At 44.0% G+C, this 22,851-nt stretch overlaps 1 protein-coding gene across 3 annotated transcripts in view; it reads left to right on the forward strand.

Annotated features, from left to right (window-relative positions):
• SLC35D2 (solute carrier family 35 member D2) overlaps positions 1 to 22,851 on the forward strand; it is a 70,656-nt gene that overhangs the window by 22,715 nt on the left and 25,090 nt on the right. For all 3 annotated transcript variants that reach the window (XM_045570730.1, XM_045570729.1, XM_036461343.2), the window contains exons 4-8: positions 9,865 to 9,932; positions 15,206 to 15,277; positions 16,995 to 17,063; positions 20,418 to 20,520; positions 21,939 to 22,031. In XM_045570730.1, coding sequence (XP_045426686.1) covers positions 9,865 to 9,932; positions 15,206 to 15,277; positions 16,995 to 17,063; positions 20,418 to 20,520; positions 21,939 to 22,031 — 405 coding nt within the window. The remainder of the gene's footprint in view (positions 1 to 9,864; positions 9,933 to 15,205; positions 15,278 to 16,994; positions 17,064 to 20,417; positions 20,521 to 21,938; positions 22,032 to 22,851) is intronic.

Consider the following 22,851-nt stretch of genomic DNA (forward strand, 5'->3'; position numbering starts at 1 on the left):
TACATGCACCTCCGAGAGAGCTCTACCCACTGCCTGACAGTCCGGCCTCTTCCTGACCGTGGCTGTCTATCAGAGCAATAGGGCAGCCCTGTTTTCCTCTTAAACAAGAAAGCCCCGTCGCATGTTAGCTGTCTGCCCTCTCTGCGTGCCAGGGGTAAGTCAGCAACCAACTTGGCCCGCCCTCTCTGTGCACAGCGAGCAAGCCAGCAGCAAACTCGGCAGCAACTCAGCAGCCAAACCTTCCGCTTGCACAGATCTCCACTCCTCCACAACCCCGAGGCTTAGCATTCCTTCTCTTCCCTTCCCAGATGGCAGAGCTTCCACTCAACTAGCCATCTGGTGTTTCAGGGTGATGTTTCCTCTGTTTTCCAGTTGTAAATTCAAAATTGTTGCGGCAGGCTGCATTTAGGTGTCCACCCTATGCCGCCATCTTGGTTTCTCCCTCACAGCCATCATTTTGACTGGGGATTTATCTATTTCTCTCAGTATTTCCATTAAGCTTTTTGATTTGTTTAACCTATTTTGAGGCTGTATCATTAAGTGCCTGCAGAATTAACTAGTTCAGTCATTCTGGTGAAGTGAAGTGTGTAATTATATGAGGAGACCTCTTCTGTTTCAGTTCATTTAGGGTCGTCCTGGAGCTGACCCCAGGCACACCTGACTACCACATCTAAAGTGGATTCAAAAAGGTACCCTCCCCCTCAGCAATGCCAGGACTTCTACCCATTTCTCTCTCCTCACAATTTATGTGCTTTCATCAGCAGATACTTTAGGATATACTTGGCCATTATTTAAATTTCACAATACGTTTTATTTCCTTTGTAAAACAATGATCAATGTGTATTCTTATTGACCTGTTGTGGGCGGTGCCACCGGTACCAGGTGTTAGACCTGACCTGGGTTCAGGAACCTCCATACTTGGGTTCTGACTAGGAAACAATTCAGAGCCAAGCCTCAAACGATAAGAGAACATTTATTTGGAAAATCACAGAGGTGGAAGAGATGGGAGAAATGGGCTGAGGAGACAAGGTACAGAGGCAAAGGAAGGGCCCTGGGGAGTGAGGAAAGGAAAGGTGAGATGCCTGGGGAAATGGGGAGGGGCATTGAGAGGGGAAAGGTGGGGGTATCTTCAGGGAGGAGAGTGTGCTGGGTCCTCCATCCTAAGAGTTTTAAGGGTGGAGATTTTAGGGGAGGTCCCAGGGGAGGATTTCAATAGAATATTCATCAGTTTTCCAGGTGTGTCCTTTTAGGGTCGGGGTCTCCACTGATTAGTCAACAGCAGGGCAGGGGGTCATTATCCAATGCTGCTGGTCCCTGAGGTCAGCCATAGGGTCACTTGTCTAATTTTCCTGATTTTCTGGGCCTAGAGCTGCAATACAACTGAGGCCTAGATGTTATCTCTAGAGAGGAAAGGTCAAGGGGTCCAAATTGCTTGACCATTTGTATGCTAGAGGGGAAAGGTCACCCTGGGGATGAGGCCACACCACCTACAATTGACCTTTGCTCGGCACCCAGGCTTTCCTCCCTGGTGACCTTCTGTATCTGGTCCATTGTCCTTGCTCTGTTATGTCTGTCTAACTGCCTACCACTTATCCATGTGATTATTGCTTTCTTATCCATGTATTTATTGCTTTTCTTGACTATTTTTGCCTCACACTTTACATTTTTCTCCTGATTGAAGTACCTCCTTTAGAATTTACTGATGGTTTGCTGGTGAAGTCCCACAGTTTTGTTTTTTCTGAAAAAGTCCAAGTTTTTCTTTTGCTTTTGAAAGGTATTCTTTTTTTTTCTTTTTAAAAAAATATATTTTATTGATTTTTTACAGAGAGAAAGGGAGAGGGATAGAGAGGCAGAAACATCAATGAGAGAGAAACATCAATAAGTTGCCTCTTGCACACTCCCTACTGGGGATATGCCTGCAACCAAGGTACATGCTCTCTAACCTGGGATTTTTCAGTCCACAGGCCGATGCTGTATCCACTGAGCCAAACTGGTTAGGGTGTCTTTTTTTTATATATATATATATTTTTATTGATTTCAGAGAGAAGGGAGAGGGAGAGAGAGAGAGAAACATCAATGAGGAAAGAGAATCATTGATCTACTGCCTCCTGTACACCCCTTACTGGAGATTGAGCCTGCAACCCAGGCATGTGCCCTAACTGGGAATTGAACCCTGACCTTCTGGTTCATAGGCCGATGACTCTCAACCACTGAGTTACACTGGCTGGGCTTGAAAGGTATTCTTGTTGGCAGAGTTCCAATTTGCCAGAATTTCGACAATGAAATTCTGCTGTCCTCTGGCTTCAATTGTTTCTTTCTGGGTGTCTGTCTCCCTTTAGTTTTGGCCTGGGGATTCCTGTTTTTCCTGTTTTATGCTTTTATGAAGGCTTTAAGTTATTTTATCTAGCAGCAGGACTAGCATAAATAATCTAGCCCACTGTTACCAGAAACTACAAGTCAGTATTGTTTTTATTTTGAATTAGTTACAGAAATGAAGGCAGCGGATTCTTACCAATGCCTAAAGAACCTCGAAAGTTGTACTATGACCAGACGTGTTATTTGTTGAGTCGGTTGCAGGCTAGAACATTGACGAAAGAGGGAGAGGGGCTGACAGGTTCTCTTTCTCACACCTTTCTTATGTAAGTCTCCTCATAATGGAATTCTTTAACTATTTTTGGGCACATGACACTTAGTGTTTCAGAACTCTTCGAAGGATATCTTATCTGAGTTACATGCTTACTGTCTTTTTAGTGGAAAAGTAATGTTGGATTCACCTTGATTGCTATGGACTATTATATCAATCAAAAAGTTCTTAAAAGTTACTCTATGACCTTATGAAAAGTTACATATTTATTTCACTTAAGGAAGACTAGGTCTTACATTTTGTTTCTTCAGTATGTTCTGAGCAATCTCTCTCTCTTTCTAAAAAACCTTTACTTTTGAGAATATTATAAATGTCCCCCACATTGTCCTGTATCTAGTAGTTTGCTTGTTTCCATTTCATTTAGTTCTTTTTAAAAAAATATATTTTATTGATTTTTTATAGAGAAGAAGGGAGAGAGATAGCTAGAAATGTTGATGAGAGAGAAACATTGACCAGCTGCCTCTTGCACACCCCCCTACCGGGGATGTGCCCGCAACCAATGTACACGACCTTGACCGGAATCAAACCTGAGACCTTTCAGTCCGCAGACTGACGCTCTACCACTGAGCCAAACTGGTTTCGGCATCATTTAGTTCTTTTTCTGGAAATTTCTTCTGTTTTTTTCTGTGACATGTTTCTTTGTCTCTGCATCTTGGCTGCTTTCTTTTGTCGTTTTTCCATGTATTAGGTAGAGGTGCTATGTCTCTGGAATTGGTAGAGTGGCCTGGTATAGTCGTTCTCCTTTAGGGCCCAGTAGCTCAGCCTCCATACTCACCTGAGCTGGGCACTCTAGGTGTGCCCCTGTGTGGGCTGTGTGCGCTATCCTTGATTGCTCTCAGCATCACTGGGAGGAATTGACCCCCAGGCCAATTGGCTGTGGGGACTAGCCGGGACTATAGTGGAAGGGTTGCTGTGTGGGAGATACATCTATAGAGCAGGGCTTGCTTCAGTGGAGCTTTGATATTCGCCAAGGTCAACCCTTGAGTGTGTCACTCGTGGATTAGGTAGAGTTGTAACCTGATATAGTCTGATGCTGTCTGCTGGGTGCACTGGCTCCGGGGCCTCCCAGGAGGTACAGAGTCAGCCACTGCCTGTGCCCTGTCTGGGGCCACTCAGCATGAGCTACAGAGTGATCTGCAGATGACTGCTATTTGTGTTGGAATTAGAGGTGCCCAGGAGAGGCCAAGCTGTGAACTTGGCAAGCGGTTGCTAGTATTAGATCTGGGGCCACTTATGGAGAAGTATGGGGCACATTGAGTCCAGCTGCTGCTTGTTTGAGTGATTTTAGGTAAGTCTGAAGCCTGAGCCAGGACAGGCCATTCATATGCAAATAGTTTGGGTGGAAATGCAAATTGGGTGGGGTTAGATTTCAAGGAAGCACCAAGGCAGGACGTCAGGTTGACTGTGGCTCAGATTTGGTGCCTGCCAGTCAGCTCTGTGGTGGGGACGTCCCGGCATTTGTGTCTGGGAGAAAGCTGCCCTCCAGATCTTGCCCTGATGATAAACAAATTATTTCCTCTATAAGTTCCTGGGTCCTTTCAAGCTGCTGGAGCTCAGATGTAGTGAGCCTAACAAGTCCATGCATGGGCCCTTTAAGTGGAACTGCCTGGGTCTCTGGCTAATTCCCTGTCACTCAACCATAATCCCTGCTGGATTTTACAGCCTGAAGTTATTGGGACTTTTCTTCTGGCACTTGAACCCTGGGCTGAGAGCCTGCTGTGGGGCTGGGAGGCCTCATGGGAGGCCTCCTCAGCCAAGATATTCCTCCCAATGAAAAACACACCACAGCAGGCACAAAAAATAAAAATAAAAATGACTACACACAAGTACCTATCAATAATAACTTTAAAAATAAATGGACTAAGTGCTCCAATCAAAAGACATCAAGTGGCCAAATAAAACCATGACCCATATATATGCTGCCTACAAGAGACCCACCTTAGAACAATGGATTCACAGACTGAAAGTGAAGGGATGGAAAAATATCTTCCAGGCAAATGGAAATGAAAAAAAAAAAAAAAAAAAAAGCTGGGGTAGCAATACTTACATCTAACAAAATAGACCTCAAAGTGAAGGCCATAAAAGGAGATAAGGAAAGCCACTTCATAATAATACCAAAGGGATTAATATAACAAGAGAATATAACTCTGGTAAACATAGGTGCCCAATGCAGGAGCACCCAAATACAAAAACCAAACCAAAACAAAACAAAACAAAAAAACTACTGGAAGTTTTCAAGGGAGAGATCGACAACAATACACTCATAGTAGGGGACTTTAATACCTCACTGACATCCCTGGATAAATCCTCTAGGAAAAAAAATCAACAAAGAAACAGCAATTCTAAATGACTCACTAGATCAGATGAATTTAATTGACATCTCAGAACATTTCACTCCAAAGCCATGGAATATATGTTCTTCTAAAGTGCACATGGGGCATTTTCAAAAATAGACCACAAATTGGTTCACAGGCAAAGTCTCTCCAAATTCAAGAAGATTGAAAGCATATCAAGCATCTTATCAGATCACAATGGCATAATATTAGAAGTAAACTATAATAAAAACAAAAAAAATTTAAATACTTGGAAGCTTAATAGCATGCTATTAAAAAATCATTGGGCTACCAAAGAGATCCAAGAAGAAATTAAAAGCATCCTGGAAACAAATGACAATGAAAACACAACAATTCAAAACCTATGGGACACAGTGAAAGCAATTCTGAGAGGGAAGCTTATAGCTCTACAGGCTTACCTAAAAACAAAAACAAGAAAGAATGATAATAAATCATCTAACTCGACAACTTAAAGAATTAGAAAAAGAGTAACAAGAAAAGCCCACAGTGAGCAGAAGGAAGGAGATAATAAAGATCAGATCAGAGCAGAAACAAATGACACAGAAATCAAAAAAACAACACAAAAGATCAATGAAACCAAGAACTGGTTCTTTGAAGGTATAAACAAGATTGATGAACCTCTAGCCAGGCTCACCAAGAAGCAAAGAGAGAGGATCCAAATAAACAAAATCAGAAATGAGAGAGGTGAAGTAACAACAGACCCCATAGAAATACAAAGGATTGTTAAAAAAAAAATACTACGGACAACTCTATTCCAACAAACTAGACAACCTAGAGGAAATGGACATATTCCTAGAAAAATACAACCTTCCAAAACTCAATCAGGAAGATTCTAACAATCTCAATAGGCTGATAACTATGGAGGAAATTGAAGCAGTCATCAAAAGCTTCCAGCAAACAAAAGCCCGGGGCCGGAAGGCTTTACAGGGGAGTTTTACCAAACATTAAAGGAAGAACTAAAACCTATCCTCCTCAGACTATTGCAACAAATTCAAGAGGAAGGAACACTTCTAAGCTTATTCTATGAAGCCAGCATCACCCTAATACCAAAACCAGATAAAGACAACTCAATGAAAGAGAATTACAGGCAAATATCCCTCATAAACATAGACACTAAAATCCTCAACAAAATTCTAGCAAGTCGGGTCCAGCATTACATCAGAAAGATCATACACCATGACCAAGTAAGATTTATCCTGGGGATGCAAGGATGGTACAATATTTGCAAGTCAATAAATGTGTACATCACATAAATAAGTTGAGAGAAAAATCACATAGTCATATCAATCGATGCAGAAAAAACATTTGACAAAATTCAACACCCTTTTTTTGATAAAAACCCTCAGCAAAGGGAAAAGAGAGATCATACCTTAACATGATAAAAGCCCTATATGACGAACCTATGGCCAAGATAATACTCAGTGGGCAAAAACTAAAACCATTTCACCTAAGAACATGAACAAGACAAGGATGCCCACTTTCACACTCCTATTTGACATAGTACTGGAAGTGCTAGCCATAGCAATTAGACAAGAAGAAGAAATAACGCATCCAAATTGGAAAAGAAGAAGTAAAACTGTCATTATTCACAGATGACATGATACTTTACATGGAAAACCCTAAAGACTCCTTCAAAAATTATTAGACTTAATAAATGAATTCGGCAATGTAGCAGGATACAAAATTTAATGCTAAGAAATATATGGCATTTCTATACACCAATAGTGAACTTACAGGAAGAGAGATTAAAAAAGCATTCCTATTTACCATTGCATTAAAAAAAATTAAGATACCTAGGAATAAACTTAACTAAAGAGGTAAAAGACCTATACTCAGAAAACTACAGAACACTGAAAAAGAGATAGGTGAAGACATGGACAGATAGAAGAACATAATGTGTTCATGGATTGGTAGAATCAAAATCATTAAAATGTCCATACTGTGCAAAGCAATCTATAGATTCAATGCACTCAGCACTAAAATACCAATGGCATATTTAACAGACCTAGAATGAATTCTCAAAAAATTCATCTGGAATAAAAAAAGACCTTGAATAGCTACAGCAATCCTAAGAAAGAATAATAAAGTAGGAGGGATCTCAATACCAGATTTCAAGCTGTATTACAAAGCTACTGTTTTCAAAACTGCCTGGTACTGGCACAAGAACACACATACGTAGACCAATGGAATAGAATAGAGAACCCAGAAGTTTACCCAAACCACTATGCTTAATTAATATTTGACAAAGGAGGTAAGAACATACAATGGAGTCAACACAGTCTCTTCAAAATGTTGGGAAAATTTTGGACAGGTACATGCAAAAAAAAAAAAAAAAAAAATGAAACTAGACCACCAACTTACACCATACACAAGAGTAAACTCAAAATGGATAAAGGACTTAAACATAAGATGGGAAACCATAAAAATACTAGAGGAATCCTTAGACAGCAAAATCTTAGACATATCTTCACTGATACACCTCCCAGTGCAATGGAAACTAAGGAGAAAATAAACAAATGGGACTACATCAAAATAAAAAACCTTTGCACAGAAAATGAACCATCAAGAAAACAACGAGCCGGGACCGGTTTGGCTCAGTGGATAGAGTGTCGGCCTGCGGACTGAAAGGTCCCGGGTTTGATTCCGGTCAAGGGCATGTACCTTGGTTGCGGGTACATCCCCAGTGGGGGGTGTGCAAGAGGCAGCTGGTCAATGTTTCTCTCTCATCGACGTTTCTAACTCTCTGTCTCTATCACTTCCTCTCTGTGTAAAATCAATAAAATATATTAAAAAAAAAAAAAAAAGGAAAACAACGAGAAAGCCCACTGCATGGGAGAGCATATTTGCCAATGTTATCTCAATTAAGGGTTTAATTTCCAACATTTACAGGGAACTCATACAACTTAACAAAAGGGAGATATACAACCCCTCTACTACTCCCCACCCCCCCCCCCCAAAAAAGGGCAATGTACCCAAATAGCACTTTTTGAAAGAGGACATAAGGAAGGCCAAGAGACATGTGAAAACAAGCTCAAAGTCACTAATCATCTGAGAAATGCAAATAAAAACGACAACGAGGTACCATCTCACACATGTCAGAATGGCTATCATCAACAAATCAACAAACGACAAGTGCTGGAGAGGATTCGGAGAAAAAGGAACCCTCATGCACTGCTGGTGGGAATGCAGATTGATGCAGCCACAGTGGATTACAGTATGGAGTTTTCTGAAAAAAATAAAAATGGAACTCCCATTTGGCCCAGTGATCCCACTTCTAGGATCACTATATCCCAAGAAACTAGAAACACTGATCAGAAAGAATATATGCACCCCTATATTCATAGCAGCACAATTCACCATAGCTAAGATTTGAAAACAGCCCAAATGCCCATCAGCAGATGAGTGGATTAGAAAACGGTGGTTCATCTCAATGGAATACTACGCTGTGGTAAAAAAAAGAAGGAATTCTTACCATTTGCAATAGCATGGATGGAACTGGAGAGCATTATGCTAAGCAAAATAAGCCAGCCAGAGAAAGATAAATATCACATGATCTCACGAATATAATGAACAACATAAACTGATGAACAAAAACAGATCTAGGGACAGAGAAGCATTGATCAGACCACCAAACCTCCGAGGGGAGGCAGGGGAGGGTGGGGGTTTGGGGGAGATACCAACCAAAGGACTTGTATGCATGCATATAAGCCTAAGCAGTGGACACAGACAGCAGGGGAGTGAGGGCATGAGTGGGGAAGGGCAACGGGGGGTGGGGGTGGGGGATAAGGACACATATGTAATACCTTAATCGATAAAAAAAAAGAAAGAAATAAATTTAAAAAATATAGTTCATTGTTTGTAGAGTGAACTGGAAATTTACAAAGAATAAAAAAAAATTGAGGCCAGTAATTCAATCCAAAAGAGTGGTTCCACCTTAGAAGTGACATAATGCCTTAATCAATAAAAAACAAAAAACACACAAACATACAACAACCTCCCCCCCCACACACACACACCACACGTGGGTGTGGGAGCAGTCCATTTCATGCCTCTGCCCCTTCTACCAGTCTAAACGTGCTTTCTTCTCAAACTCTCTAGTTGTAGACGTCCATTCAGCCAGATTGCAGGCGGTTGTGAATGATGGCTATCTGTATTTTAGTTGCAATATCGATGTGCTTGCAGGAGGAGGTGGGTGCCATTGTTTCCCTCTGCCACCATCTTGTTTCCTCTGTCACGATATGTCTCTTGACAATCAGAAAATAGTTCAGGAGCTCAGGGCTCAGTAAACCTCATTCAGGTACAGAGCGTGTTGTTTGATTTAGGTAGATAGTTATTTTAATCTTTTAAAACAAAGTAACTTTAAAGTAATATGGCTGAGATACACATTTTTTGAAGGGCTCACCAATCTTGTGACATCCCAGTGAGAGATATAAACCAATTTTGCCTTTGTCCCGAAGAGTGAATGTAAGCACAAATAACAGAAGTTTCCACACCTTTTCACAGTCTTTTGATCTTTCTGCATAAGCTGTAAACACCCATCCTTAATCACCAACCAGGGGTCTCTACTCCACAGAATTCTTTGTCCAGAGCCTTCCTTTAGAATCATAGTCTATTAATATGGACAAGGTCAAAATTTCTGTTTCGATCCAACTCCCCCGTGATTATGGGTACCAAGGTCCACCTAACCATTTTGATCCCATGGAGAAACCTGTGAATGTATTTTGGATTCTGGGCAATTCATATTCATTGAGGGAAGGGAACTCAGAAGTACTTGCTTAATCCTGCTCGAGAGTGTCATTGTTTTTATATAGAAAGGGAAATATGTAATTGGGGTTCTAACCAAATATTCATTCTTTTTTATCGAAGCTGTTTCCCCTGCCTCTCCTCTACGTTGGAAACCACATCAGTGGATTATCGAGCACAAGCAAGTTAAGGTAGAGTGCAGTGGTGGGTGGGAGATTCTCCACTTGTTTGCTTCTAATGCTGCAAAGACCAAGTTTGATTTTTTAATATATTGCTGTGTTACATAATATTATTTAATAATAATGTTTAATAATTGCAGAATATAAGGTGGAGTTTTGAGTTTAATTTGTTAATGCTTTTATAAATATTGAAAACCTGATTTTGTTTTGTTTTGTTTATGTTCAATTTTGAACATAGAAAAATGAGACCTCTAGAATCAAGATACAGGAGGTGATTTATTCAGAAAGAACCATTTCCTTGTAACTTTTGGTTTCATCACAGTTTTATAAAAGTGGAAATATTCTGTTAGATTTGGTATAGGTTGAGCTTGGTACAGGGAGAATGAAATAACAGGCATTATTTTAAGTATGCGCTATACACTTCTGAAGTTTGAATTTGTATTTATTTTAGGTCCATTGACTTTTTACTAAAAGTCACTATAAAAAATAAAAATGAAAGTACAGAAAGAGCCATCATATACATGAGGAAGCCTGGTGTGAAATATGCAGCCTAATGAACACATCATAGTCACTAATCTTGTGACAAAGATGTAAATAATTAAGTTTGTGGAAAGGGTGAAAAGAAACGAGGAAATCTGCCCAGCTGGTGTGGCTCCGTGGTTGAGCATCAGCTCATGAGCCAAGAGGCCAGCAGTGTGATTCCCTGTCAGAGCACACGCCCAGGTTGCAGGCTCAATTCCCAGTAAGGGGCATGCAGGAGGCAGCAGATTGATGATGTTTCTCTTTCATTAACATTTCTCTCTCTGTGTGTCACTCTCCCTTCCTCTCTCTCTAAAAACTCAATCCAAACATATTTAAAAATGGAGGAAAATCTGCCTGTATAGTAAGAGCAGATGGGAGGTAGACCAGAAGGAAAAGGACATATAAAACAAAGAATTGTGAAATCAGGCCTGTTACCTTTCACTCTTGTTTGGAAAGGACAGGTGTGGTCATGAAAAAAAAAGAAAAAAAGAAAAAAAAAGTGCCCTGGCTGGCATGGTTCAGTGGTCGGAGCACTGGCCTGTACACCGAAATGTCGAGGGCTTGGTTCCTGGTCAAGGGCATGTACCTGGTTGCAAGATTGATCACCGGTTCCTGGACGGCATATTTGGGAGGCAACCATTCGATGTTGCCTCCCAAATCTTTCTCATGATTTTTCTTCTCTCTCTCTCTCTCTCTCTCTCTCTCTCTCTCTCTCTCTCTCTCTCTCTCTCTCTCTCTCTCCTCTTCATACCCCCTCCTTTCCACTGTCTTTGAAAAAATTAATGGAAAAAAATCCTTAGGTGAAGATCAAAAATCAAAACCAAAAAATAAAACATGAAATACTATTTTCAGATATACATTTTATTTTATAAAAATATATTTGTATTGATTTCTGAGAGCAAGGGAGAAGGAGAGAGAGAGAGAAACATCACTAATGAGAGAATCGTTGATGGGCTGCCTCCATGCCCCACACTGGAATTGAGCCTACAACCCAGGCATGTGCCCTCACCCGGAATGGAACCATGACCCCTGGTTCATAGGTTGATGCTCAACCACTGAGCCACGCTGGACGGGCTTCAGTTACACATTTCAGTTGCTTTGTTGTTTCCTTCTGGGATCAGGCAATCATTTTTTCTTAATTGGCTCAAATTTGTTTTCGCCTCCCTATGGTGAGGGTTCCTCTGAGTTCAGCTGCAGCTCTGGGGTGCCCTCAGCTAACTGACAGCTGCCCTCCTCTCACATTCGGGGCTCTGCCTCCCAGATGAGTGCTTCTTTTTTAGTGATCCTATTGGGAACAACTTTTTTTTTTTTTAATTAAATTTGTTGGGGTAACATTCATTAATAGCATGATATAAGTTTCGGGTATACAATCCATATTCTCTATTGTGTGCTTACCAGATGATGTCTAGTCTCCTTTTACGACCAAATACAGGCTTGGGCAAAAGTAGGTTTACAGTTGTTTGTATGGAAAACAATACAAAGAATAAATAAATAATAATAATACAAGAATAAACTGTGTCTTGCATTCTCACAACTGTAGATCCACTTTTGCCTCACCCTGTATTTGACCCCCTTTACCCTCTTTATCCTCCCCTTAGCTCCTTGCCCCTCCAGTAACCACCAATCTGTTGTCTGATTCTGTGAGGTGTTTTTTGTTTTTTAATTTGTTTCGTTTCATCATTTGTTGCTTTTTTTGTTGTTTGTTTTATATTGAATATACAATATGAGTAAGACCACCTGGTTCTTGTCCTTTTCCATCGGACTTATTTTACTTGAGAGCTTTCCATGTTGTAAGTGGCACTATTTTTTCTTTCTTTCTTTCTTTTTTTTTTTTTCATGGCTGAGTATTATTTCATTGTATATATGTACCGTATCTTCTTTTTTGGGGGTAGATGCCCAGAAGAGGGTTGTTGGGTCCTATGGTAGCTCTGTTTTTAATTTTTTGAGGAAACTTCATATTGTACCAATCTACATTCCCACCAGCTAAAAAGAATGCCATTTCAACAATTAGTGCTCAGACAACTGGACATGTACACATGGAAAACTGGATCTAGACGCAGGCCTTATACCTTCCCCAGAATTAACCTCAAAATGATCATCCACCTAAATGTAAAATGTAAACTATAAAACTTCTGGAAAAAAAACTTGGGAGAAAAATCTAGATGATCTTGGTTTTGACAATGAGTTTTTTAAATACAACACCAAAAGTACAGTCCATGAATGAAAAAAATGAAAGCAGGACTTCAATAAAATTGAAAGCATTTGCTCTGAAAGACAGTGTTAAGAGAATGACATGCCACAGACTGAGAGAAAATGCTTGCAAACACATATCTGATAAAGGACTTGAATCAAGTAAATGAAAATTTGTGAGTTCATGTTGACAGCAAAAACAATTCTCATTGGTTACCACTGAAGGTGACAGAACACTATTCTGAATGATGCTTTTATTCTGCCTTTCCTGTGGAAATGGTGAAAATTTGTATTTATTGAAGATATTTAGACAAAAAATGCAGAAGGGGTGATATAGCTAGAAAGTCACCATTTTGCAATTTGGAGTGGAAATAATGAGTCTAGATGATAAGTCACTATTAGGTGAAAAAAAGATGTTTAATTTTTCAGCATCATTTGTTCAAAACACTGTTATCTCCCTATGGTAGTGTCTTGGCACCTTTGTTGGAAATAATTGACTATAATTGTAAAGATTTATTTCATTTTTTCATAGTTACTATATCTTTATTCATGCTGTTGAGCATATTTACTATCATTACTCTGAACTCTATTTCAAATAAATTTCTTACTTCTGCTTCATTTATCTTTTCTTCTAAAGAATTCTCATGTTCTTTCATTTTTGGGTTGTTTCTTGGTCTCCTTATTTTGGCTGTCTGTTTTTGTTTGTGATTATGTATTAAGCAGGTCCTTTACACCTCTCAGTCTCTAGTGCAGGACAATGTCAAATGCTGTTTCTGACTAATTATATCAGGCAAAGACTCAAAGCCTCCAGAGACTTCTGGGCAGCGACCAACAGCTCAACTCACTTTCAAAAGGATTCTGAGGGGTGCTCTGGCAACCAAGTCCTCTCTTTGTTTGACTGTTGCTAGGGATGCTTCTCCTAAATACTTTTTTTTTTAAATTGATTTTTTTAGAGTGAGAGAAAGGGAGAGAGAGGAAAAATAAATCCATGTAAAAGGTTGCCTCCTGCACACACCCTCAAGGGTTTATTGATTAATTATGATCCTAATCCATTGATCATATGTCTGTCCTTAAACCAGTACTGATTATTGTAGGTTTGTAGTAAATTTTGAAATTCAGTCCACCAACTTTGTTCTTTTAAAATATTGTTTTGCCTTTCTGGCTTCCTTGCCTTTCCATATTAATTTTAGAATCAGCTTGTCAATTTCTGGGGGGGGAAATGTTAGGTTTTGATAGGGATTGTGTTGTATCTATAGATCCATTTGGGGGAGTATTTCCATTTTAACAACAATAAGCCATATGATCCATAAACATGAAGTGTCTTTCTATTTAATCATCTTTCATCTTTCAGCAATATTTTGTAGTGTTTTTTTTTCTTTCTTCTTTTTTATACTTCTCACTTGAGGATATGTTTTTAATGATTTTTTACAGAGAGAAGAAAAGAGAGAGGAAAACATCAATCTGTTGCCTCTGGTGTGCATCCCAGCCAGGGCTGGCCTGCAAACTTCAATTTCCTGACTGGGAATTGAACCTGCAACCTTTTGGTGTATGGGATAGCACTCCAACCCACCGAGCAACCCCGGCCAGGGCTACTTTGTAGCTTTTAGTGTAGAAGTCTTACACTTCTGTTGTTAAATTTAGTCCTAAGGATTTTGTTCTTTTTGATGCTATCCAAGTGGAATTGTTTTAATATTTTTTTTGGATTGTTCACTGAGAGTGAATATAAATACAATTGACTTTTTAAGACTCATTTTGTTTCCTGCATACTTTCTTAGCTCATTAGTTGTAATAATTATTAAATGAGTTCCTTAGGCTTTTCTAAATTTCCACTGCAAATAAAGATAAGTTTATTTCTTCTCTTCCAATATGTATGCTTTTTTCCCTTCCCTTTCTTTTCTTTTTTCTTTTTCTCTTTTCCCTAATTGCACTCTTTAGGACCTCAAGTTTAATAGTGAATAGTGGTGAGAGAGAATCTCCTCGTCTTATTCTTGATCTTAGGGGGAAAACATTTAACTTTTGATCATTATGTATACCTTACCTGGGTTTCTTTCAGTAATAGTTTTTAAATCCTCTCCTGAGGACGTGTTTATAAGAGAGAGAGAGAGAAGGAGAGAGAGAGAGAGATTGATTGCCTCCTGTAGGCGCCCTGACCAGGGATCAAATCCACAACCTAGGTATGTGCCCTGATGAGGAATGGAAGCCACAACTTTAGGTCCACCAGATGCTCCAACCAATTGAGGCACTGCCAGAACCCATCTAAGGACTCCTGATACATAGTCCCAAAGAGCCCATTGGTTCTTCACCTTGTGGACTAGTTTTAGCACATTTTTGTAGTAGTTGGATGTTATGATGTTTTAAATAGCTAATAAGTGAAAGTGGCATGAAATTATTTCTCCTTCATTTTTAGAATTATTTAATGTGATTTGTTAGTAGAATTATTTAATGTGATATGTGAGAATTAGATTAATTCTTCATATTCATTTGGAAAATCGGTGCCTTAATTAAACATGTAAAAACATGTGAAAGCTTTTCATGGGGTCTGATGTCATTCTGCTTGCATCTTTCCCCGGCAGCCTGCCAATGTTCACGGTGCTCAGGAAGTTTACCATCCCGCTGACTTTGCTCCTGGAAACCATCATACTCGGGTGAGTGCTTCTTCCTCGGTTCCTCTGACTCCTCTCTCCCTTCCCCTCGGTTCCTCTGACTCCTCTCTCCCTTCCCCATCATACTCGGGTGAGTGCTTCTTCCTCGGTTCCTCTGACTCCCTAGCAAGTCCTCAACATCCCGTCCTCTTTCCAAACAGTTGATTTGAAGTAGCAGTAGCTGTAACTTAAGGATAAATAGTTTAACTTAAAAGCAGTCTCCTGTTTTCATGATTCCCTACCAACTTAACAAATGATTTGTTTTGTTTTTATTCTTCTTCACCAGAGGATATCTTTGCCATTGATTTTCCTACAGAGAGTGGAAGTGAGGGGGAAAGACAGAGAGAGAAACATCGATGTGAAAGAAACACATCAATTGGTTGCCTCGTGCATGCACCCTGATGGGGGCTGGGGATTGAGCCTGCAGCCCAGGTACCTTGACCGGGAATCAATCCTGGGACTCTTCAGTCCAAGGGCCAACACTCTAGCCACTGAGCCAAACTGGCTAGGGCGAGTGATTAAAAAAAAAAAAAAAATCCTTACTTGAGATTATGTTTTTATTGATTTGAGAAAGAGGAAGGGAGAAAGAGAAAAAAACATTAATGGGTTGCCTCCCACATGCACCCCCAACTAGGGATGGAACCCACAACCTTTTGGTGTATGGGATGGTGTCCAACCAACTTTGCCACACTAACCAAGTCATGAGTGATTTTTTTTTTTATGGTAGTTTTACACTAGGCAAATAATGCTTGTTTGTGGTAGATATTTATTAAAAAAAAAACAACAACCCACCCACCACCAAATAGATGTAAATCTGTTTCCTGATCCAGATGGAATGTACACTGATTTTGGAATACAGAGGAACAGTTGTCCACACAAAACTGTTAGGGTAGGTGAGCTGGGATACCCATTCTGATGCAGAGATAGAATATGATGTGACATAATCAGCATAAGTTGATTTTTATAATGTTGGTTTAGAAATTTCTCATAAGGATACTGAGGTTGACATTCAAAAAGGTCATTCCTGATTTGCTGTGAAGATTATTTAGCCATGAAATTTGGGTGGTGGCCGAGTGCTGTAAGTCTTGATGTTGAATTTTATTTTATTTATTTTTTATTTTTTTATTTTTTAAAAAAATATATTTTATTGATTTTGTACAGAGAGGAAGGGAGAGAGATAGAGAGTTAGAAACATTGATGAGAGAGAGTCATCGATCAGCTGCCTCTTGCACACCCCGTACTGGTGATATGCCCGCAACCAAGGTACATGCCCTTGACCGGAATCGGAATCGAACCCGGGACCCTTCAGTCCCGAAGCCGACGCTCTATCCATTGAGCCAAACCGGTCTCGGCCTGATGTTGAATTTTATCTTAACCTTTGTATGCTTGATAAAGTTCCCACTGACTAGCCCTACTAGCACGAGATGTTCTGAATTTTGTCTCAGCGTCTCTCCAGTGAGATCAGAGAAAGACATTCATGATCAGATGAAGGCAGTTGCTTAAGAAATGCAGTAAATTTGGTTTGACTTACTCATCTACTTAAAGATACTTTTTAAAAATGTTTTCACTAGGTAAAGCAGTATTCATTAGATTTTAGCTATAAAACAGTTAACAATGTCTATTTTCAGTTTGTTTTAAAAATAGAATCTATATGTTTTTACTCTCTTTCTTTCCTTGATCTGTCTGTCTGTCTTGCTAACCATCTCTTTTTCTGGGACAGGAAACAGTATCCCCTGAGCATCATCATCAGCGTCTTTGCCATCGTTCTGGGCGCTTTCATAGCAGCTGGGTAAGACTTTGGGCAGTTGCTGCTCAGTAACTTCTTTGTGTCTGTGACAATAGCCCCAGCCGCTCCCACTTTCATTTCCCATCTGGCTGAGCAGCCAGGAGACAGACGCGTCCCTGTCAGGGGAATCCCCGTGTGTTCCTGTGAAGCCAGGCTGGATCCCATGAGGGCCAGGACGTGTCTGAGAATGTACAAAGAGAGCGTTATAGGATATTACTGCAGCTTTCCTTCATAAAAAAGGCCTGAACTGTTTGCTTTCCTTACTGAGTGTGTGTCTTCAGTATAAAACTTTTACTTGAAAACGTGGGCATTTGATCTGGAAGAAGAGCAGATTCATAAAGCCCGTGGATGCTGTGATGCCTTAGGGGCCAGTGTGATAAAGGCAGAAACCTCTCATGAAAGGCTTCAGTATGTGGAGACCTGAGCCAGTGCCAGCGCGTGCCTCCCGCCTTATTCCCTGATGTGCAGCTCCACGCTGGCATTTGAAAGCCTGTCTTATTCATGAAGACGTTTGCTCAAACAAAACCAGACGAGTCAAGTAGCTACGAAGCGGGGTGCCCTTCTCTGCGCAGCCTCGCCTTCTGGGTTCTTAGAGCTCAGTGTGAACCGCTGGCCTAGGGCCAGCTGAAGACGTTTAAGGAAAGTGGTTTATAAGCATGTCTGCGAGCCGGTGGCGGGGAACGGCACTTCCGGGGCTGCGAGTGGGAAGCACATTCCAGAACCACTTGGCGGAAATTGAGCTGGTTAACCTGGGTGGCACCCTACTGAGCGGGAAGGGTGGCGTGCTTCCCGGATGCCCAACACGACCTGGGAGCCAGCTTGGAGCGTGAGTCTCGATTTCCCCCTTTCTCAGCACCCGCAGCCTGGGTACCACTCTGGTGGGTGACAAGTGCGTTCTGAGCTGCAGGCCAGCCAGCCGAGACCCAGCCTTCTCTCCTCTCGCTGAGATTAACTCATCCGAATGCAAGTAATCCTAGAGTGGACTCAGTTGGATCAGCCTTACGCTGCTGTAACAAACAGCCCCCGCATCTCCGATCGGGGGTTCAGCACACCAAGTCTATTCTGCTCCCACCACGCGTGCGAACCCACACCGGTGCATGCTGTGTGTGCTCTGCTCAGGGTAGCCTGAGGGATCCAGGTTGAGGGACTCTGCCTCCCCTAGGCCGGGAAGGGGCCTGTGGGGACAGGGCACCGACTCTGCGAACTTTGGCCCACAGTGAAGAGTTAATTCCTCTGACGGTTTATTTGCCAAATCAAGGCACATGCCCAGAAGAAGCTGAAATAGAATGTGTGTGAACAGCCCTAGCTGAACCACAAGGGTTAACCATGAATCTGCGCATTCATAGACAAGTAGATTCTTCTCAGACCTCTGTGCTTTTACTACTGGCCCCCACCCCAGCCTGAGAGAGATCTGAGAACCCAGGATCCCCGCAGGTCCCTGAGGAAGTGAGCTCCACCTCCTTCCCTCCCTCCTTCCCTCCCTCCTTTTCTCCCTTTCTCCCTTCCTTCCTCCCTCTGAGCAGCCTGGCTTTCTGCTCACTCAGCTCTGCCCATTTAGGGACCGGCCACCTTTTATTTATTTATTTAAAAAAAAAATATATATATATATATATATTTTATTGATTTTTTTACAGAGAGGAAGGGAGAGAGAGAGAGAGCTAGAAACATCGATGAGAGAGTCTTGCACACCCCCTCCCGGGGATGTGCCCGCAACCAAGGTACATGCCCTTGACCGGAATTGAACCTGGGGCCCTTCAGTCCGCAGACCGAGGCTCTATCGCTGAGCCAAACCGGTTTCGGCGACCTGCCACCTTTTAAACATGGAGCCGAACGTGCGCAGTTCCTGTGACTGAGCCCGATTGACGGTGATCTAAAATTAATGTTCTTCCTCGAAAATGTATTTGTAGATACTAGTGCCAGTGGAAGCTTCGAGCAAAGCCTGGTTTAGCTGGTTGTGTTCCTGTCCTGGTGCGGCCTTTGACCCCTCCGCCCCCTCCTCTTGGTTAGACATCCTCTTGTGTTGATATTGAAGGGGATAAGCAGGCCACGTTGGCATCAGCGTTATTTTGAATGGCAGGCGACTGAGAATCAGCAGGTGCAGGACTTCTCTGCCCTCCCCCTTCTGCCTGCGAGCAGCCCCCCGTTTCCCCGGGAGGGGGCCCCCGTTTCCCCGGGAGGGGCCCCCCGTTTCCCCGGGAGGGGGCCCCCGTTTCCCCGGGAGGGGCCCCCCATTTCCCCGGGAGGGGCCTCCCCGTTTCCCCGGGAGTGGCCCCCCCGTTTCCCCGGGAGCGGGGCCCTCGTTTCCTCGGAAGGGGCCCCCGTTTCCCCGGGAGGGGCCCTGTCCGCCCGCAGGAGCAGGAAGGCCGTTCTCGTCACGCGGTGAGGCGTCGGCATCACAGACCTCACTCACTCAGCCCTGCTCCTCATGAGCTCCCCCATCCCCACAACGTATTCCTTCCTCAAAACCTAAGCCCTCCTCTTCGTTAAATGGCGCAGAAGCCCCACCCAGAGCCCACAGCTGCACTGAGTCCCGTTGCCTCTGTGGCTCTGTGCACGCCTGGTTTCATGTTTCCCTGTCTGCTGCCAGTTACACCCCCGGCCCCGTCACTGACCCCGAGAGGGCAGAGGGCCTCCTGGGCGGCGTCTGTCTGTGACTCAGGACGTGGGTCTGATGCTGCCTGGAAGGTCAAGTGCAGCTGGGTCCGTGGCTGAGCTGCTGCTCTCCCTCCTCCCTGCTCCGCACCCCCCAGCCCTGCTCCTGCCCTGTCACCTGGGTGACGCGGCAACGGAGGAGAAGGTGTTCCAGCAGAACGGGAGGAGGGGAGCCTTAGAGGAGCCACAGAGACAGCATGGGCCCCTGCTCGGCCTTTGTGACGGACAGGGCCCTGGGGGTGCTGGGGGGGGGGGGTGACTGGGCACCAGATGGCAGTGTCCGTTTCTCCTCTTGCCCCAGTCCCTGCCCAGCTGTCCCCACGCTGGACCCCGGGGACAGCCCTGATTGCTACAATAAGCAACGGCCGGGTGTGTGTGTGGGGGTGTGTGGGGGCGTCGTTCCCCTTGGAAAAACCGAGCTCAGCAGGCAGGCCAGCTGGCCGCTCAGCACGAGAAAGGGCTTTGCAGTTACAGGGGTTCGCGTCCCCTGGGGGTAAGCGTTGGTGACGGAGGCGCCACCCGCTGCCTGGTGGCCTGCTTCTGTTTGTCTGGAGGCCGAGCAGGAGAATTGGGCCTTCACCGTCAAGGGGGCGGTGGGGGGGAGGGTGTAATTACTAGCATCACCCTGATCTGTCAGGGAAGACAGCGCAGGCAGCCGTGGCGCCGCGCTGTGAGCTGAACAGCCCCTCCTCCGTGCTCCCCCAGGTCCGACCTGGCGTTCAGCCTGGAGGGCTACGTGTTCGTGTTCCTGAACGACATCTTCACGGCGGCGAACGGGGTGTACACCAAGCAGAAGATGGACCCGCAGGTACCCTCTCCCGCCGTGTCCGGGCGCCGGCCTCTGCCCCCCAACTTACATGCAGAAGGAAAATGAATTGTAAAGTCGGCGAGTAATAATGTCATTTACACAGTGTCCCTCATCTCTTCCCAGTGACCTCGTCCCCGTAGCTTCTTGCTACTCCTTGCCTTGCAGAGGTTTGGTTGACAATTGGATAGGACGGGAAAAGATATATATGTCAGACGTCAGAATATATGAAAGGGATTGTTTTGAAAGGAAACTAAAGTGAGAAGCAGCTTTTCCCCATCATCCTCTGCGGCAGGGAGAGGCTGAGAGGGACTCCAGAGTGAGAGTCTAGGGTGGGGGGCCACGGGGAAGCCCTGCTGCTTGCCGGGGGCCGTTGTGACCTGACGTCCTCAGACCTCAGGGTGCTCCTCTGGGGACGAGACGCCTGTCCCAAGGGGCTGCTTTTCCTCTGAGCCGCTGCCTCCGCGGAGGCCCAGCCTCTCCCCAGCCAGCTGTCCTGGGGGCTCGGACGATGCGTCTCTTTGTTTCAAGTTCTTTGTGTCGGGGAGGGGCTGCGCTGAGGACAGGCTTATTCCCACGAGCTGCATTCACGGCCCGGGCCTTGCCCTGCGCAGCCACTTGTTCTGACGGGGACAGTTTTACACAAGCAGGTTTGTTGCCCTTTGAGAATCACAGCATGTCCCTCTGTGTGGGGAGTGGTGGAGCCACTTCAATGACAACCATGGATATGGGAGATTGGAAAATGAGAAACCTGGTGTCTCAACCTGCGGTTCTTTAGTGGAAAGAGCTTTGCAAGGCCAAAGCTAGAACAAATTTTCTTCTTCTTCTTCTTCTTCTTCTTCTTCTTCTCCTCCTCCTCCTTCTCTTCCTCCTTCTCCTCCTCCTCCTCCTCCTCCTCCTTCTTCTTCTTTTTAAATTTATTGATTTCAGAGAGGAAGGGAGAAAGAGACAGAAACACCAATGATGAGAGAGAAGCATTGCTTGGCTGCCTCCTGAACGACCCTTTCTAGGGATTGAGCCCGCAACCCCGGGCATGTGCTCCTGGCCGTGATCGAACCGGGGACCTTTCAGTCCGCAGGCTCATACTTTGTCCACGGAGCCAAACCAGCTGGGACAGCCTATTAACATTTTTTATGTTTTTTTAGTTTTTTAAATTTTTGTCCCAGAGTTCCTAACACTTGCTTTAAAGAAACTGAGGATGTAAGGGAAGGGTGGCACCTTGGAGGTCACCCATCTCCCTCCTTGATGTCTGTCCTTCCCGTGGGACACAGATGTTTGTTCTGAGGTGACAGTGCACCGGAGGGCAGCATTTTATGTCGGGAACGTGCCGACCTGGCCCGCTCAGAGCTGCCAGGTGGGTGCTCAGTGCAGACACGCGCTGTGGCGGAGGGACGGTGCTGAGCGGAGTTTCGTTGTCGCAGGAGCTGGGCAAGTACGGGGTGCTCTTCTACAACGCCTGCTTCATGATCCTGCCCACCCTCGTCCTCAGCGCCTCCACCGGGGACCTCCGGCAGGTGAGCCGCCCGCCGGGCCCTCCCCAGCAGCCGGCAGTTTTCCTACGTCGCCTCCGGTCCCGCTGGAATTAAAGGGGAGCAGGTTGCGGGGTTCCATGACAGGGAGATGGCCAGGGTCCCAGGGATGACCTTTCCTGGGCCTGGAAGGTGGCCGGGAACTTCTGGGGAAAAGCCCCAGAAAAGTTCGAGAGTGAGTTGCTGTGGGGTTGAACCCTAGATTCAAAATAAGACCCCCGGAGGCTGCTAATTGATTAAAAAAGCAGGCAAGGATTTATTGAAATAACTGGTCAGGACAGCCGCGAGAGCACCACACGCAGGTGGAGTCCACACTCGCAACCGCAGTCCTTTTAAAGGTCTAAACCACAGAAATTTTCCTTTGTTCTCAATTCTAAATTATAAATGCTTGGAACAACCTGCAGGGCGGCTCCCAGCCACATCCTGCTGGACTTGGGAATGTGGCCCTGTCTTGTGAAAGCAGATAGTACAGAAGCAGAGCTGAGCGGTTAATCTCTAAATGTTATCTACAGTTTCTACTCTGAAGCTACTGAGTCAGTGGGAATCCGTCTCCTGTGGTCCAGGTCCACAGGCACAGGAAAACTGCCTCAGCCTCCAGGTCTCAACCTGGAAGCTGAGGCAACTACCCTATTGTTTAAGCAAGTCAGCGAGTGCCGAAGCCAGAATAGCAGGGCTAAAATTCAAACGGCAATTCTTACCTACGTATGGCTGCTACCGTACTTCACGAGTCTTGCTGCCCCTTGCTGATGTGGGGAGACTGGGAAGAGGGTGTTGACATTAAACGTGAACTTATTTATTTATTACT

Source organism: Pipistrellus kuhlii, unplaced genomic scaffold, assembly GCF_014108245.1.
Source record: "Pipistrellus kuhlii isolate mPipKuh1 unplaced genomic scaffold, mPipKuh1.p scaffold_m20_p_36, whole genome shotgun sequence".
Classification (NCBI taxonomy): Eukaryota; Metazoa; Chordata; class Mammalia; order Chiroptera; family Vespertilionidae; genus Pipistrellus; species Pipistrellus kuhlii.